The sequence below is a fragment of the Budorcas taxicolor genome, chromosome 22, assembly GCF_023091745.1.
Source record: "Budorcas taxicolor isolate Tak-1 chromosome 22, Takin1.1, whole genome shotgun sequence".
Taxonomy (NCBI): domain Eukaryota; kingdom Metazoa; phylum Chordata; class Mammalia; order Artiodactyla; family Bovidae; genus Budorcas; species Budorcas taxicolor.
In genome coordinates, this window is record NC_068931.1 from 26,168,443 (window position 1) to 26,181,475 (window position 13,033).

Sequence of the window (13,033 nt, forward strand, 5' to 3'; positions counted from 1 at the left end):
AACACCAGGGCAAAGATGGTGAGATTTCACTGGTTGACTTAGATGGAGAAGCTTCCATTCCCCTTCTCTGGGAGCTAAGAGCATTTTCATTGTTACTCAGTGGAAAAGAGATGGATGGAACGGATGCTGGTGATAGAGCTGTAATGTTCATTGTAGAATTGATGTTTTCATACTGTGGTGCTGGAGAAGACTCTTGAGAGTCCCTTGAACTGCAAGGAGATCAAACCAGTCAATTCTAAAGGAAATCAACCCTGAATATTCGTTGGAAGGACTTAACGTTGAAGCTGAAGCTCCAATACTTTGGCCACCTAATGGGAAGAGCCGACTTATTAGAAAAGACCCTGTTGCTGGGAAAGATTGAAGACAGGAAGCGAAGGGGACGACAGGATGAGATGGTTGGATGGCATCATCGACTCAATGGACATAAGTTTGAGCGAACTCCAGGAAATGGTGAAGAACAAGGAAGCCTGGCATGCTGCAGTCCATGGGATCACAAAGAGTCAGACATGACAGAGCGACTGAACAATAGCAAATTCGTTATAGAGCATTTGCAAAATTTGCTGGGTATTTGCCTCTACATAGAGGATGCCCAGACAAGCAGGGTCTTGCCTCTGGCAAAGCCTCATCTTCCCTGTAGGGCTCAGACCCTCTGCAGTGCCCCAGGCAGGCCCCCCATCCCATCGTGCTTCTCTATGGGGAGGCCGGGAATAGCAGAGAGTCCCTGCCTTTCAAGACAATGAGGCAAAACCCACCCAGTGGGCTTTAGTTGTGGTTTTGAATGAAGGTCCTTTTTCTCTTGGTCCTGGGCCTAGGCAGTGGAACATTTTAAGAGTCTCACGCTCTATTGACTGAGCTAGCCAGGCACCCAATGGGACATTTTAAGTCAACTGATTTTACAGTAGACATTCTCAGTGACTTACGTTCTTGAAGTCATTCCAAGGATGCGGAACTTGGCTCTGAATATTTGAGATTACTCCCAGGAACTGATAGCCTTTTAGTGTTTCCCAACAAACTGGTCCATTTCATGGCGCCGTTTCTCCCACGTCTATGTGAGAGGGGAACATGCCCTGGTAAAACCCAAGGGACTTGTAAAGGCTCAGAGGAGAACTAGTTGCCTACCTGGAGCCAACTTTCTGTTCACTCCTTCAGCAGATAATTACGGAGCCCTGATTATATACTAGGGACTATCTTCCGTGTGCTTGGAAATACATTCCCGTGTATTTTCCAAATACACTTTCCTGAGGAAGGCAGTTGAGTCCTGTGCTTTCAGCTCAGTGCAAGTCTTCATCTGGGCAGCTGCCAGGACTTACACAACAGTCCCAGTGCCCTCTCCCAAGCCCACCACTGCATTCCCACCTTATACCCAGTCTCCCAACCTTCAACCTCCCCAGGAGCAACATTAGTGGCAGCAGCAGAAAGTGGGTGACTGCCGAGCCCCGGAAGAAGCTCCACATCTCAGGGCTTATTTAAGCAGCTACATGTAACCCCGCTCTCCCTGCTGACGACAGTGGTTCCGGAACAGACCTCAGCATTTGCCTTGATTGCCAGAGATGAATTACCATCTGCCTCGGCTTTAAATTAACTGGGGCAGTTCTAACCCACAGAGAATGGGGTGCAAGGAAAATGGAATTGATTCTGAGCTCATTTCCATTTTGAAAGGCAGGAAGAAGTAGTCATGGGGTTAAGGGGGGTGGGGTGCTCTGTGAACCGAGACGTAAAAGAAAGGAATGGTTATAATACTGAGGGTTTGGGTGAGAAATAAAAATTCTTAGAAGGGTCACCTTTGTGAACAAAATACCGGTTATAAAGCATATGTATCCTAAATTTCCTTTCAGGAGGTATTTTAATATTAGTTTTGTTTTCTGGCTGTGTGTGGATACCCAGTGCTGATTTCCAAGGTGTGAGATTGAAAACTGGCTTGATCACTTCAAGCTTGGTGTGACTAAAATTGAGCTCGCTGTTGCTGACTACAAATCTGCCCTTTGCGCATGTTCCCAAGCTCTCTTCCTGGCTGGTCCATTCAATCCACTGGCCAGCACTGATGCCTAAGGTTTCATGTGTGCATGCAGGCTCAGCCACTTGGGTCGTGTCCAACTCTTTACAACCTCATTGACTGTAGGCCACCAGGCTCCTCTATCCAGGGGATTCTCCAGGCAAGAAACTAGAGTGGGTTGCCATGCCCTCCTCTAGGGGATCTTCCCAACCCAGGGGTCGAACCCGCGTTTCTTAGGTCTTCTGCATTGGCAGGTGGGTTCTTTACCACTAGCACCAAGACTTCGTGGATTTCTCTAATTCACTCCCCCTTTCACAACAAAGCTATCTCAGCTATTTGCTGATATTTTGCAGATCAGCAGCTCTATAGACATTGAGGAAGAAGGTGGGGAGGCAGCTCCTGACCTTTGGGAACTGGCCTCAAGGTTATTACAAGCTGGTTGGGGTCACTGTTGCTCTGTTGGGTGTGACAGTCTCATGGAACATCAAACAGTGTCGGTCTAAGACCATGATAAAGCCAAAAAAAATCACTGTGGAACTCACAAGATCGCAAACCACCCTTCTCACTAAAAGGAGTAACTATGTCTGCTTTTCCAAGTACAGCTTTGTGTCTGCACTGGTCTGTCTGCCCTGCAGATAAACAGAGACTGTCATGGAATTGCCCCCACTTTCTAATGACATCCAATCTAGAGTGAAGTTCCACTTTCTTAGACTCCCCCAAGTCACCCGGCCAAAGCATAAAATCCTTCTGTAGGATCTAATACTTTATTAGTGAGAGTATTGTATGTTCTGTCTTGCTGAGATGAGTAGTAAGTCCAGCGGTTTCAACCACACAGATCTGTTCCTCTTTGTGGATTTGGGCTGGAGAGAATTGACACACTGTCTTCTCTCCGTTTGTTGAATCTTGTTATCATCCTGCATGTGTGCTAAGTCGCTTGAGTTGTGTCCAACTCTTTGTGACGCTGTGGACTATAGCCTGCCAAACTCCTCTGTCCATGGGATTCTCCAGGCAAAAATACTGGAGTAGGGCTGCCATTTCCTTCTCCATGGGAATCTTTCCGACCCAAGGATTGAACACACATTTGCTCCACTGGCAGGTGGATTCTTTACCACTGAGCCATCGGGGAAGCCTGCCTTGGATCATACCATAGCCCTTGTCAAATCATGTTGACACAGTTATCTTCTTAAAAGGCTGTGAGCGCTTCATTTGCAGGCACTCTGTCTATCCTTAGGTTCACAGCATCTAAAGTAATGCTTGGCATACAGCAGTCTCTCAGTACCTGAAGTTTGGGTTAGTCTAGGTGAATTAGGGGTGCGAGGGTCCACTGATTACATCTCCTAGTCTGAGTCGGATCACAGGGCTCGAGTCACTCTAAGCCTGTCCCAGTGGAGCTGGGCTACTCGAGATCAGAAAAGCACTTAAAGGAAATGCACAGAATAAAGAACAGGACTTGAGGATTTGCCTTTCGCCATTCACCGAACGTGAGAGGCAAAGATAGCTTTCTCATTTTCAGAATGTGTGTTTTTAATAGCCGCCGACCAGAACAAATATGTGCTTAGCTTGGAAAACATTGGAAATTTGGAGTTCCCCGGAATGCATCCAGAGATATTTCTTTTAGTTCCTTTGCATCTCTGTCAAATTTAGATTCTTTTTTTTTTTTGAGAAAGGATGACAAGGGAATCAAAAAAAGCAAGGACAAATGAAATGGGAAGTGCTTTAATAGGCATGTTTTATTGTTTCTGCCTGCTTTCTAACATAGCTTATAAAGTGAAAACACTGCTTTAATAAAAATGGAATACTCTTGGTTACACAAAATCCTGTCCTTCATCCTTTGAGTCCACCGAGGCAGGCGCCCTCACTCCTTGGGACTGCTGACAAGGGCGGTGGTAGAGTACGAGTAGGGGCTGAGCAGGGCAGCGATGGTGTAGTGGCGGAGGCCAGAGTCATTGGCTGTGAACACCACCTGCAGGGAACACAGACAGGATCGCTTTCCAACCGTGAATCAGAGCCCCCAACCATGAATCATTCAGAGACCGTGGGAAGTCCAGTGCCAAAGAAATTATTTTTATTTTCTTGTTTTCTGAAACAGTGGGTGCAAAAGGCAAAATTCCAAATACACTGGCCAACTAAGCTGTCGGAACCTTGCACAGCCCTTTCAATAAAATTCTTCACTCCCCACCCCCACGCATATAATTAGATCTCTCTTTGGGGGCGCAAATTTGCACTGATAATCAAGGTGGCTCTAACCTGACCGAGGGAAGTCACAGATCTCCTTAGTGCTTGTGTCTCATGTTCTTGGTTTTAGAAAAAGGAAGAGAGAATGTAGAAACTGCCATTAGTGACCCAAAAGCCTAAGAATGATGGTTGCAAGCCCACTGCAGACTTAGAGACCCTAGAATTTTGAAGCCGGAAGGGAGCATTCTTCCCATTTCACAGATGAGTGAACCAGACCTCTGAATTAGGGTGTTTGGCCCACGTTCATGAAACGGCAGAGCCAGGCTAGGAATTAAGCCACCTGTCTCCAAACTCAAGACATTTTTTCCCCCTACTATTCCTTTGTATCTCCTAACATGCAGAAGAATAAGTGTATTTTGTGTATATAACATGCAATGAAATATGGAGTCAAAGCATCGGAGGGTTCTATTTACAGTGCAAGCAGAGTATGGAAGATCATGTTGGAATTCTGCAATGCACGCATGTTGGGGCTCTTTTAAGCTTTGGAACTGGGCAAAATGTCTATGAGAGCATGGTTCCCATTAGTTATATACTTCAGGCAAATTTCACAGAGGTGAGACTCCAAGTGCTGGGATAGTCTAGGTGCCCAGAGTGAAGCAAGTTGAGATAACAGTTCAGAAGGGAGATAGAGGGCGGCAAGCAGGTATTTAGTTTTACTTATTTTATACAGAGGTCCTGGATTGAACTTTGAATACACACTATATAAGCACCTTTTATTTTAAATAGGGACAAAGGAAACCTTGATGACTTGGGGATGGGAGGAAAAAAGATCCAATTAAACTGTACTTAAAACAAAAATATCATCAGAACAGGAGGAGGTGAGAATTGCTCAAGAGTCTCTACAAGAAGAAGAAATATTGTATGACGTCCCTTAAATGTGGAATCTAAAAAGAAATGATACAAATGAACTAAGGTACAAAACAGACCCACAGAATTAGAAAACAAACCTGGGGGGAGGGATAGTCAGGGAGTTTGGGAAGGTCATGTACACACTGTTGTATTGAAAATGGGCAACCAACAAGGACCTACTGTATAGCACATGGAACTCTATTCAATGTCATGTGCCAGCCTGGGTGGGAAAGGGGTTGGGGGAGAGTGGATACAAGTATATGTGTGGCTGAGTCCCTTCGCTGTTACCCGAAACTATCATGACATTGTTTATTGGCTATACCCCAATACAAAATAGAAAGTTTAAAGTCTGAAACCAAACAAAGAATCTCTCTGCAGGAGAAAGGGCATTCCTTAAAGGCCAAGTTTCTGGAAGCAGGTCAGGAGAATTTCTGATCTCTTGTAATGACATTGGCCTGCAGACTCATTTGATTCTTCCTAAAAATTGTAAATGGCATGATCTGCATTCAGAAATCCATGAGGTCGAGAGGACTAATAGTTCCAAAGGGAATTTCTTGTCTTGTTTAGTCTAATATGGCCCCCTGGGTCGTTGGCCAAGGCAGAGGTGACTAATGCTGAAGGACGGCAGTATTTTGGAAGAAGCTGACGGAAAAGGAACTTATAGTTGAACCCACCACGAACCCACCAGTCACCCAAGTGAGGCACTGGGACTTAGGTATGACTCCTCACGCTCTCTCTCCTCCCCCGTATCCATTCAGGCTCCAAGTTGGGCTCATGGTCCTGCCTGCAGTGTCTTACATCAGTCACTTTCCCTCCATCCCAAGGGCAGGGATGTGTTTTCACTTCTGAATCTCTAGCTTCTAGCAGCCTTCTCAGCAATAGCAGGTTTTCATTTTTCAAATGTTTGTTTAATGAATACTGAAAGAGTGAGGAGCAGGCTAGGAAGCTAACATCTGATGGGCAAGAATAGCAGATCATGGGCAGGACAGTGCTGAGTCTCAGATGGTCTCATCAGGCTGAGACCAGGGGGGATAAGGAGTACAGGGGGTTGGTCTGGTGCTCCAGGGTGGGGCCTAAGACTCTAGGGGCAAAAGTCTTGTGCTGGGCAACATCTAAAGCCTGAAACCACCCAAGACAGGAGCTCCGCATCTTGTTGCCTGGCCGAGAAGTAGCCAGAGACATGCATCTGGGTAGATAGGGCTCCCTCGGTGACCTGTGGGCCCCAGAACTCAAACAGGCCTAAGGTTTCCCTGGCAACACTGTCTACTAAAAGAACCGTTTTATGTCAATGAAAAGTCTCATCCATGACTAAGCCAGAGAGAATGGTTCCCTTTCATGCTGAGCTATTTTTGATGCAATTAGTTGATCTTTAACTGTGACCAGCATGTCTGGATTCTATTTCCGTGGCAGCTCATCTGTTTTACATGACTTGAGGAATTACAGGCAAGGAAGACATAAGGATAACTTTGAGGTTCCTACTGCCTCATCAGCAGAGGAACAGAGTGTGAACCAGGGGTTACAACTGTGTCTTTATTAATATTATTAGCTCTTCTCACAGGAAGAAAGCTGAAGCACACCTGAGGCTAAACCCAGCCTTGGCCCTGGTGGCAAATACTACTGTTCCTCCTGTTACTGGCCCCGTGACCTCGACAAGTTACTTCACTTCCCTGTGCCTCACTTTCTTCACCTGTAAAATGGGGATAATAATAGGAATGACTGCAGGCATTGTTTACAAAGATCAAATAGGTTAAATATAGAAAACGGTAGTAGTTTATGCTTGATAAGTTTCATCTGTTGTGTGGCTATTATTATTTTGAATTTACTGTTTCTGTATGTACTGTCTGAATTCAATTATCCAAACCTCTGGAAGCCAGATGAGTTCTAGAATAAAAAGGTTGTCAAATTTTAGAGAAGTAAAATGATGCATCTAATTTTTGTTGTGGAACACCCTAAGTTGGGGTGTGGAGCATTGCCTAATAATCCAGTCTATTAGTATTTTTTCAGCAGACAAATAGTCACATTCAGGGGAAGGAATGAAATCTCTCAGGAGCATCTCTTAAGTTCAGGTCCTGTTGCTGAATGAATTATCATCAAACAGAGAAAAAGCTTGCTTTTCAGAGTTTTGTGGATTTCTGATTGGAGAAATGAGAAAGGCACTGTACTAGCCTGACATTTTCTTCGACTTTTCTGTGGTGTGCAAAGTGCAAGTGGCGCATTTCCTGGGATTGCAAACAAACAGACAAAAAATAAAACACAACGTTCGCATCCTTACACTCACCTCTGCATATTCATGGAACGGGGAAATGCCAAGTGACTTCCAGTAGGATTTGGTGTCTAATTCTACTTTGTATAGTCCTTCTACAAATTTGTCCTCTGTGGTGAGCCCGTGGAGCTCTCCAGAGTCACTGGTTTTCCTAAAAGGTGCAAAAGCCCAGGTTAAGTTAGGCATTGAGGGAATAAATGCCATGGCAAGGTGACACCACACACAGACACACACACACAGACAAACATGCACACACATGGGAGTGTGTGTGTGTTATATGGGAGTGTGTGTGTTAGTCACTTAGTCGTGTCTGAGTCTTTGTGACCCCATGGATTGTAGCCCACTAGGCTCCTCTATTCATGGAATTCTCCAGCCCAGAATGCTGGAGTGTGTAACCATTTCCTTCTCCAGGGGATCTTCCTGATCCAGGGATTGATCCTGAGTCTCCTGCATTGCAGGCAGATTCTTGACCACCTGCGCCACCAGGGAAGCCCAAGAATACTGCAGAGGGTAACCATTCCCTTCTCCAGGGGATCTTACCAACCCATGTGAAGATATATATATATATATATATATATATATATATTTTTTTTTTTCCTCAATTAGGTCAGGATAGGGAAAATTCTAGTGACTGTCTAAAATTAACTAACAGAAAACTTGTCAGGAATGTTTCCAAAAGCTCATTGTAGATTTTTTTTCTCATGAGGTTTCACTTCAAAAGAGACTTTGCAGCCAACCATTGGTGTCTGGGTGAAGTTTCGTAACTACCCTGGAAGTGGCCGTGAGCTGCTCTGACTGTGGTTCCTTTGACCCCAGGGCCTCGCTCCTCTCCCCTGTGGTGTGAGTGTCTTCCAGAGGTGGTGCACATGGTGGGGACCCCAGAGTGCAAGGAGAAACCTGTATCTGACTCTTCCATTGTTTACATAATTAAGCTCCTTGGCAGCTCTGTGCCATCAACAAATACTAGGCAATTCATTTTTCTTTCTAAACTAAGCAACTTCTATTTCCATGTAAGAACCCATTTGGTAGGCTTCCCAGATGGCTCAGTGGTGAAGAATCCACCTGCCAATGCAGGAGGCATGGGTTCTACCGATGGGTTGGAAAGATCCCCTGGAGAAGAAAATACTCCAGTATTCTTGCCTCGGAAATCCCATGGACAGAAGAGCCTGGTGGGCTACACAGTCCAGGGGGTTGCAAAGAGTCAGACCTGACTTAGCAACTAAAATGACAATCTGTCTGATGGCTGGTGTTATAAATCATTCTCAATTAGACAGCAAAAACTCAGACAGACTAAAACAGAATGGCTCTGTTCATTACTCTCCCACCTTTGTTCTTTGCTAGGAAGAAAACATTGATTTTTCCTTTTTTTGTCATCAGAAAAAAAAATTCCCACAAACATCTGAATGCTTATGGCATCCATTTTATCTCATGCTTAGAATATTCTCTTAACTACTTTCCATGGTGTGCTTGGCATTTTATAGAAACATAAATGAATTAACAAATAGAAACTCAGTTGAAACCACACCAAAGAAAATGGTCTTTCCAGTGATGGATGAAGAGTCATCATGTGATGACTTGGGATTCAATTAAAACCCACAGAAAATCTCTTCCTGGGAAACATAAACACTTAGAAGTATTGCTTGGTACTGAGGATTTCTTGGTTGTTCATTCTTTTAGTTAGTTTGTGGAAAAGAATCAGCCTGCCAATACAGAAAACATAAGAGACATGGGTTCGATCGCTGGGTTGGGAAGGTCCCCTGGAGGAGGGCATGGCAACCCACTCCAGTATTCTTGCCTGGAGAATCCCATGGACTGAGAAGCCTGGTGGGCTATGGTCCACAGGGTCATGAAGAGTCAGACACGACTGAAGTGACTTAGCATTCAATGATGGATGAAGCGTCATTGTGTGATTCTTGGGATTCAGTTAGAACCCACAGACACTCTCTTGCTGGGAGACATAAACACTTAGCAGTATTGCTTGGTACTGAGGGTTTCTTAATTGTTCATTCTTTTAGTGAGTTGGTTTAGATTTACTAATCTGTATTTTCTTTGAAATGGTTACTAGTAGAGGTGGAGAAACTCAATGAAAGTTCTAAAGCAGCCAGTGAAGGGGAGAAATCATTTGGGCTCCTGGTGCGGGGGAATGCAAGGCTGGTCTGGGTCTGTGCTTGATGTCATGTATCTTTCTCTTCTGTGTCCTTTCTTATGGAGCTTGACAATCCCAGCCTCACAGAGCAGATGCTCCACTAGGCTTCGCTGGACAACAGCCCTGGACTTGGGATGATCCAGATAAACTATGGACAGCTGCCTAGTCCGTGCTATCCCTCAATTCCTTTTCCTTCATTAATATATTAACATAAATTCTACATCTTTCCTAATAGCACAAATCAAGGACTCTCAGCTTGAGTGATATGTGAAGGCATCTAGGAACCTGGAGCTCCTGAAATTAAATACACATTTTTGTAGGCGCATGTATATGTGCATTTTTCTTGGCACGGAATTCACAGTTTTCATCACCTTTTTTGAGTGGTTTGTGACCTCAGAAGGTGGTGAACTGGAGTGGGGCGATGGGAAGCTGTTTGGGGTTCTGGTCACTCCCAGCTGGGCCAGGCAAGAGGGCATCCTTCTCAGGGCCCACGTTCCCTCTGCCCACATTTTCAGTCTACTTGCTGGTTCTTTTAGTGAATGATGTTATGAGGGACACTTTGGCTGAACCCACCTGCATTGGCCAGGGCACAACAATAACTTCTTGCCTGAGCCATCTCACAATAGGAGGTCCTGAGAAGTAACCTGGAGTTGCTGCCAAAAACTAACCAGGAGAATTCAGGAGGGGTCAAACGGAGGGAGGAGATGCCAGACCAGGTGTCCTGCCAACCTCCCAGAAACCCTTGGGCTGGAATCCATCTTGGCTGAGAGGTGTGCTTGCCATCAGCTGGGACCTTGAGTCAGACCAAATATGGGCACAAGCAAAATGATTGGCCAGAGACAACCAAGAAAGCCAAACCCACCTCCATAAACCCTGAGACTGAGAGCCAGGAGTAAGAGCGGACCTCCTGCCACTCTCCACTCGGGTGTCCCTTCCCAGTAAAGTCTTTTGCTTTGTCAGCACATGTGTCTCCTCTGACAATTCATTTCCAAGTGTTAGACAAGAGCCCACTTTCGGGCCCTAGACGGGGTCCCCCTTTAGGTAACAGTGTGATCCAGATAAACTACGGCCATCTGCCTAGTCCATGCTGTCCCTCAATTGCTTTCCTTCCATTAATATATTAACACAAACTGTACATGTTTCCTAACATCACAAGACAAGGACTCTCAGCTTGAGTGGTTATGTGAAGCCATAACAATGAGTGATGGGGGAACGGAAAGATATAACCAAGCCCCACGTCTGGGAGCCCCAGGCAGCTCACCCCGAGGCAAATGGCTCCCAGGTCTCATCAGCAGCCTTCTTGAACACCTTCACACCCACATTCGCAGCAGGACTACCCCGGACGGCGTCCAGGACCTTGACCATCAGAGGACACTTGGATTCACCAGCGCCCTGGGTGGAGAGAAGACAAGTGACAAGTCAACAAAGTTGATCAGAGCCACAGGCTGCATCCTTTGTGGTGTGAGACCAGGAACAAGGCAGCAAAGATGCGAGAATCCCATTTTCAGTGACAGACGGGTTGACGGTTAATGAACTTCCTTACTCAGTGTACACAGACACAATTGTCTCCAAAGAAAGAATAGTTTCTGCCTCCGGACATGCTGTGCTCTCCTGGGGTTGTGTATTATGAACTTGAAGGGAGATAATGGTCCCTCTGAAAAGAGTGGCTTTGTTAAGCCTCCTCATCTGAGTGGAGTTACTGCAAAGATATAATATGCCACAGGACCAAATAGGGGCTTCCCTGGTAGCTCAACTGGTAAAGAAGCCACCTGCAGTGCGGGAGACCTGGGTTCAGTCCCTGAGTCGGGAAGATCCCCTGGAGGAGGGCATGGCAACCCACTCCAATATTCTTCTCAGGAGAATCCCACGGACAGAGGAGTCTGGTGGGCTATGGTCCATGGGGTCCCAAAGAGTCGGACACAACTGAGTGACTAAGTATAGCATAGAACCAAATAGCTTTTCCTGAGAACATTTTACTCAGCTGCTGCTGTAGCAGTTTCTTCTTACTAGTTGCTGTAAAATAAAGTCAGATGATTTCATGATCCTTTTCATAGTTTTATTCTTCTAAGCCAAGCATCCCCAACTTCTGGGATCTAATGCCTGAGGATCTGAGGTCGAGCTGATGTCATAATGATAGAAGTAAAGTGCATGATAAATATAATACTCTTAAATCATCCCCCAACCATCCCCCAACCCCCACCTTCCAGTCTGTGGAAAAATTGTCTTCCATGAAACCAGTTCCTGATGCCAAAAAGGTTGGGGTCCACTGTCCTAGGGGATTTAAGAATTAGATATTGGACTAGAAGGTTGTGCACCAAGCCTTTGAAGAATTAATCGGTACATACTTTTTGATTAGCTAAAGGGAAATCAGCTTTATCGAAGGTCAAGCTTCTGTAGTCACAGCTTCCAGAATATCGGATCTTTATTTCTACCATTCACCTGAGGGAAACGAGGCACCACTGCAAAGTCATAGAGGAGGGTGCCCAGGACCCAAGCCCCAGTTTAGTAAGCTCTGTAGAACTTCATTCTTTCTGAAGTTTGGATCAATGACATTTAAAAATAGATGCCGGCTGCCCTGGCCCCAGTAACAAAAGCTGGTTGGCAAAGCAGGAAGAAGTCACTTGTACTTCATCCGCAGGAGACAGATGAAAGAGAGTCAGACACTCACCGCAGGGCTGGCCTCAGACAGAAACACCAGTCCAGCGAGGCAAAGGAGGAGCAGACGGAAGGAAGCCATCCTGCCAAGAACTGCTGGGTCCCTGAGCAGACTGCCTCCAGCTCCAGGCTTTTATACTCACTTCACCCCAGCCAAGCTGCTGATCCCTGCCAACCGGACTCCAAACCTGCTGATTCTGATTATTGACTTAGTCAACAAAGGGAGAATAAGTAACCCACACAAATATGAACCTTGCCTAGAGAGATTAGAGCATCAAAACATTAGCTCTATGAAATATTCCTTTTTTAAAAAAAAAAAAAAAGCCTTTATGGACATATTCTTAACAGGTCATTTGACCAGCTAAATCACCAAAACAAAACCATCAAAACAAACAAAAATATTCTTCTCTGTGCTCGTCTGGATGCAGTAACATTCTTGGAATTTTTTTTCTCCCATAATATTTCTACGCATGTTTTTCCACTTTCTACACATTTTATCATTTATTTAAAATGATCGATGCAAGTTGTGATAATTTATTTCACATGCAATGACATTTGGCTGTGCTCAGTCGTGTCTGACTTCTTGCGACCCCATGGAGTGTAGCCCACCAGCCTCCTCTGTCCATGGAATTTTCCAGGCAAGAATACTGGAGGAGGTTGCCATTTCCTCCTCCAGGGGATCTTCCCCACCTAGGGATCGAACCCGGACCTCCTGCATTGGCGGGTGGATTCTTAACCACTGAGCCACCTGGGAAGCCCAATGACATTTGGCTGCACAGACTTAAATACAGTGCACCGGAAAACATCGCTACATTTGATCTATGTCTATGAGTCAACAAGGAAAAACCTTTGGCAGTGCTTACAGTTTAAAAACCCACATTTCAGCCAAACT

At 45.3% G+C, this 13,033-nt stretch overlaps 1 protein-coding gene across 1 annotated transcript; it reads right to left on the reverse strand.

Moving 5' to 3' along the window:
• Positions 1-3,848: 3,848 nt before the first annotated feature.
• On the reverse strand, positions 3,849-12,223 carry TTR (transthyretin). The gene is made up of 4 exons (XM_052660610.1): positions 12,155-12,223; positions 10,748-10,878; positions 7,356-7,491; positions 3,849-3,956 (listed from the first exon to the last, which is right to left on the reverse strand). The coding sequence occupies exons 1-4, from the start codon at positions 12,221-12,223 to the stop codon at positions 3,849-3,851; spliced, it is 444 nt and encodes a 147-aa protein (XP_052516570.1).
• Positions 12,224-13,033: the final 810 nt, after the last annotated feature.